General features: G+C 36.9%; 1 protein-coding gene across 1 annotated transcript in view; it reads right to left on the bottom strand.

The window, feature by feature from the left end:
- Positions 1-2,269: 2,269 nt before the first annotated feature.
- Positions 2,270-5,090, bottom strand: part of HAPLN1 (hyaluronan and proteoglycan link protein 1) — a 63,971-nt gene continuing 61,150 nt past the window's right edge. Inside the window, exon 4 of the mRNA XM_007950543.2 lies at positions 2,270-2,559. Coding sequence (XP_007948734.1) covers positions 2,270-2,559 — 290 coding nt within the window. The remainder of the gene's footprint in view (positions 2,560-5,090) is intronic.

The following is a 5,090-nucleotide window of genomic DNA, read 5'->3' as shown; positions in this document are numbered from 1 at the left end:
TAAGAGGTAAAAATTCTGCCCAGCAGTACTCACTCTGGTAAGGTTTTCTTTTTACAAGAATGAAGAAAATGGTATTAAATTGGTATAGACTTTAATTTGCAAACAGTCATTCCAGAAATTTTGATCAGCACCGATTCCTATACTAGTAAGTATTTAAAAGTTAAGAAATGCTACTATGCTTAAGATTATAAAGGTAGAGTTCTGTAGCAATAACTGAAAATTATGCATCTACTTCAATAGAAATTTGTTCCCACTTGTATTTCCAATAAAATTCTTGTAACATATGTAATAATTCTTCAAATATGGGCTTCCTCCAATGACTCCCATATCTGAGGTATTAGAGTTGCTATTTTACAGATATTCTCCTCTGTAAATAGTATACTCATCTGATTGTAGCCCATTCAGGGCTTTTTAACTTGTAAGTACAAGTTCTATTTACAACAGCAGTGTTTGAATTATACTTCATAACCTCTTTGGAGTTATATTTTTGTACAATTTGCATATGCATCCTAATTTTAGAATGTGCATGCATGCATTGTCATATTTTAATATTAAAGTATCTGCAAATTTCCAGATATGCTTTTGATGAAAGAAAGTATCTACTTTTATTTACAATAATTTGTCTAGGTAATATATGAATATAGCTATGGTTTCATGGACTTCCAATTGTTGTATACCTTCCACATACATAACTCTACATTTACAGAGTAAATTTATCAGAATTATTACAGAGCTTTAAATGCAACCACAATCAATTCAGGAAACAGATTTATTTACTCATGTTCATGGGAGGAAATCTACATAGAAACATTCATGAAAGCATATCAGCTATGTCATACTTTGATTATTGTACTAAATCCCATTTATTAGAATCATTGTCAAACAATGGGAAACCATGAAATGTAATTTGAATACAAATATTGGTCCCTGTGGGAGTCTCAACAGTCACAAAACAAAACAAAAAACTATAAGAAAACAAAGATTGATTTAAGACTTGAGCTGCTAATGGGGAACTTTGTTTCTCTGAAATTGGACTTAACCTTTCATGTAAAGCCCTAAAGATTTATTGTAAACTTTTTGATGACAGCTTCAGCATCTCATTTCAACCAAATGACCAGCAAGGAAAATGCCATCACAGAGCACATTTTCTAAATGGTCAAAGGTTTAGAGGGACATTGTTGGCTTTTTTTTTCCCCCAGACACAGGCACCAGTTGGGCTTTCTAGTGTATATACAAATAGGAGTGCTAAGAATTTTGAAATTTTTTTCTTGGTTGTGCAAGTGTATAATTATCCATTCTTTGTATGATTTAATTTTTTAGGTAATGTAAATAACAAAGAAATATTAAATAGTTTAAAGTTATTTTTATAGGACAATTATATTTCATAAGCTAACATAAAATCAAGCTGCTAAATTTTACAATTTTTCTGTCCAGCAGTTTATCTATATAACTGCCCTGAGTAGATGCTAAATGCTGCTTAGCAAACGGCCCTTAGAATTTAAATATAACTCAGTAAAGCTACTCAAAAGATAAAACAATTCTTCTCAGACATGTGTCATTTTAATTAGAAGAAGGTAGGATTCTTTCATTGGTTAAATATTATCTGCTTACTTAAGTTTCATACTTCATATAAATGGGAGTGTTAAGGAGTTTTAACTGTGCTTATTGTCCATATGAAATTTGATTTTATATTTTTGGTCAAAAAGGCAGGATTTTAAAGAATAAGACATTCTATCTATTGGAGACTTGAAATATTAACTTCTAGAAAAGTATAGCTTGTTCCCTTGTGAAACTGAGTACACAACGTCTCAGAATCTCAGATTATGTAAAGAAGCCTAAGTTTCAAATCTGTTACTTTAATTTGTGTGTTGTAGTACATTTCAAAATTATACAAATGTGTAAAATTTGTGCTTGTGGAAGCTGCTGTTGGAGTAGCTTTACTTTCCTTAATTATAACCCTAGCAATTCTCAAGCTATTGCATGCCCCATTCATAAAAGAATACTTTGATGATGTAGCTTAAACAGTTTGGCTCCAAAGCCTCCTTATGTAGTGCTTCCCTTAAAATTATATTAATTTATAATATATATCGAATGATAGCTTTACAAAAACAAATTAATGAATTGGTCTATATGAAAATGACTCTTTACAGTAAGTAAAAAAGGGTTATCACAGTTTTGGTAACTTGCATGAGTTCATATTGAAATAACAAAAACAAAAACATTTCACATGTTTCTCTGACTTTAAAACCGATGTGCTCTAGAGGCACACTCAGTTGTATGCTCTGAAACAGTAGACACCATACAGCTTATGTTTTTTATCTGGGAAACCCACGAAGCGCACGGCAGCCTCGGTGGGACTGCAGCGCCTTCTTGGCCTGGAGATGGGGTAGCGGACGCTGCCATCCGCCAACCAGCCTGCATCGCAGCGATCGTAGCCAAGAAGTTTCCAGGCAGCGAAGATCTGGCCCACTTTCGCAATCTGAGCACCATCATTGAGACAAGCTTGCACCGCTTCATCATAGGTCAGCTTGGTGGGGTGAATCAGGTAGTAAAAACGGCCTGTGGTGAGAAGGAGAGAGAGTCAATGCGCCTGTCTGTAACGGAGTCACAGAAATGAAACAAGCCAAAAAAGGAAATGTTTCTCCATGGGGCTGGGGGGCGGAGGCGGGGACTGGGGCGATATAGAACAATATGTATGAAGTTTTGGGATCATACATTATGTCAATTAAATGTAAAACCCCTAGGTCGTTCGCCATTGAATCATTTTTTTTTTTTCTTTTCCTTGTCCCTTAGTATGTGTTCAGACATGCCCTTTTATAGCTTTAAAGAGAAAAGGAAAATGACAGATGCAGTTTCTGTTAGCTAATTAGCGACTAAAAGAACCATTCTGTGGCACTAGAGAAGACAGAATTCCATGTAAAAAGCAAGAGCTATTTAAATTCTAGCTGTAGCAAGACTGAACCTTAGTACAAGTTTCTGGAGAGGCACAATTTGAATGTGAAAGGATCAAAAAACATCCCTGACGTAAAAGTCTATTAAAAAAAAAAAAAAAAAAATCAAATGCCCTCGAGTCCTTTTCATTACAGGTATCAATAAGGTATTATTTTTATTCAAAGATTACAGTATGAAAATGTGAAGAAAAAGAAAAAAAGAGGCAGTCACTTGTCATAAATAAAATGCACTTGGAATATGATTCTGGTCTTTGCTCACTCACTAGCAAGTAGGATAAATTTATTTTTCTCACCTTCCATCTGTTTTGAGCTCTGACCATTTCTTGATTTCAGGAAAAAAGAGCTAGGTAGTTTCAATCACTTATTGAATAGTATTAATTACTGAGGTGCTTTAAGTGTATAGAATATTATCACCTCAGTGGACTGAGGCTCAAGTATAGCAGGGATTGTGGGGCTGGCGCGGGATCGGGCAGTGTTTCGTTCTGCTGTGCATGGGGTCGCTATGAGTCGGAAATGACTCGACGGCACTTAACAACAACAACAACAGCAGTGGACTGAAGTAACACACACAGATTTTCTTCAGCATCTTATTTTCAAGTAGAAGATAACCAGACTGACATCTGATTTCATATTGTGATATGATATCCCCAGGCCCCACATTAAATATAGATTATTATAGGACTAATTAGTGCATGCCAGTTCTGTCTAGATTGAGACACTGAGATTTGAAGAAAGAGTAGAGACCATTGAAAAATTAACTCTAGGGTCATTTCTGTCATTTATACCAAAGATTGGCAAACTATCATCCACAAGTCAAATCTAGCCTATTACTTGTTTTCATAAATAAAACTTTATCAAAACATACACATGCTCATTCTTTTACATATTGGCTATGGCTCCTACAACAGCAGAGTTGAGTAGCTGGGATGGAGACTACATGGCCTATAGTAAAAAGCAAAGTAAAAAATATTTGTTTCCAGCCCCTAATTTACACCTTGCCATTTTTTTTTCCCCCAAAAGGAGCACTGATGGCACAGTGGTAAGTGTTCAGCTGCTACCCAAAAGGGTGGTGGTTCAAACCCACCAGCTGCTCTGTGGGAGAAAGATGAAGCAGTCTGCTTTCATAAAGATTATATCCTTGGAAACCCTATAGGATAGATCTACTCTGTCCTATAGGATTGGTATGAGTCATAATCAACTCAAGGACAATGGGTTGAGTTTCCCCAAAGCATTCAACACTTAAAAAATAAAATGATAAATCCAGGGTAGCTACACAGAGGAGCAATATGTGCAATTACACAAGGCTCCATGCTTAAATGGGCCCTGTGCTTGGTTTAATGCTCTGCTGTCACCACCTTAAAATTTTAAATAATTTTTGTACAAGAGGTCCACATTTTCATTTTGCTCTAAGACCCACAAATTATGCAGCTCCTTCTGAATAAGGTACGATGAGGATTGAGAGTTGTGTTGAATACAATGAGTCAGTTACCAACGTAGATCCAACCTAGATCTTTTTGCTTCTGGTTTTACTTCTCAGGAAGTTACAGATTGTCCTTTCTTCCTTGTTGTTGTTGTTGTCCAGTGCCATGGTGTTGTGTCCAACTCATAACGACCCTATGTACAGCAGAACAAAACACTGCCTGGTCCTGAGCCAGTTCCACGATTCTTCCTACACTTACGCCCATCACTACCGCCCCTGTGTCAATGCACCTTGCTGAGGGCCTTCCCCTCTTTCGTTGACCCTCCACCTTACAAAGCATGACATCCTTCTCCAGGGAATGGTCCCTTCTGACAATATAACCAAAGTATGTGAAATGAAGTCTGGCTATTCTCGCCTCCAAGGAGCATTTCGGCTGCACTTCCTCCAGGACAGACCTGTTAGTTCTTTTAGCAGTCCATGGTACTTTCAGCATTCTTTGCCAACACCACAGTTCAAAAGCATCAACTTTTCTTTGGTCTTCCTTATTCATCATCCAGCTCTCACATGCATATGAGGTGATTGAAAATACCATGTCTTGTGTCAGACGCACCTTAGTCCTCAAGGGAACATCTTTGCTCTTTAGTACTTGAAAGAGGTCCTTTGCAGCCGATTTGCCCAGTGCTGTACGTCGCCTGATGTCCTGACTCCTGCTTCCATTG

The sequence above is a fragment of the Orycteropus afer genome, unplaced genomic scaffold (genome assembly GCF_000298275.1).
Source record: "Orycteropus afer afer isolate SDZICR_OR568_19922 unplaced genomic scaffold, OryAfe1.0 scaffold00276, whole genome shotgun sequence".
NCBI classification, from domain to species: domain Eukaryota; kingdom Metazoa; phylum Chordata; class Mammalia; order Tubulidentata; family Orycteropodidae; genus Orycteropus; species Orycteropus afer.
This window is presented reverse-complemented; position numbering and strand designations above follow the sequence as displayed.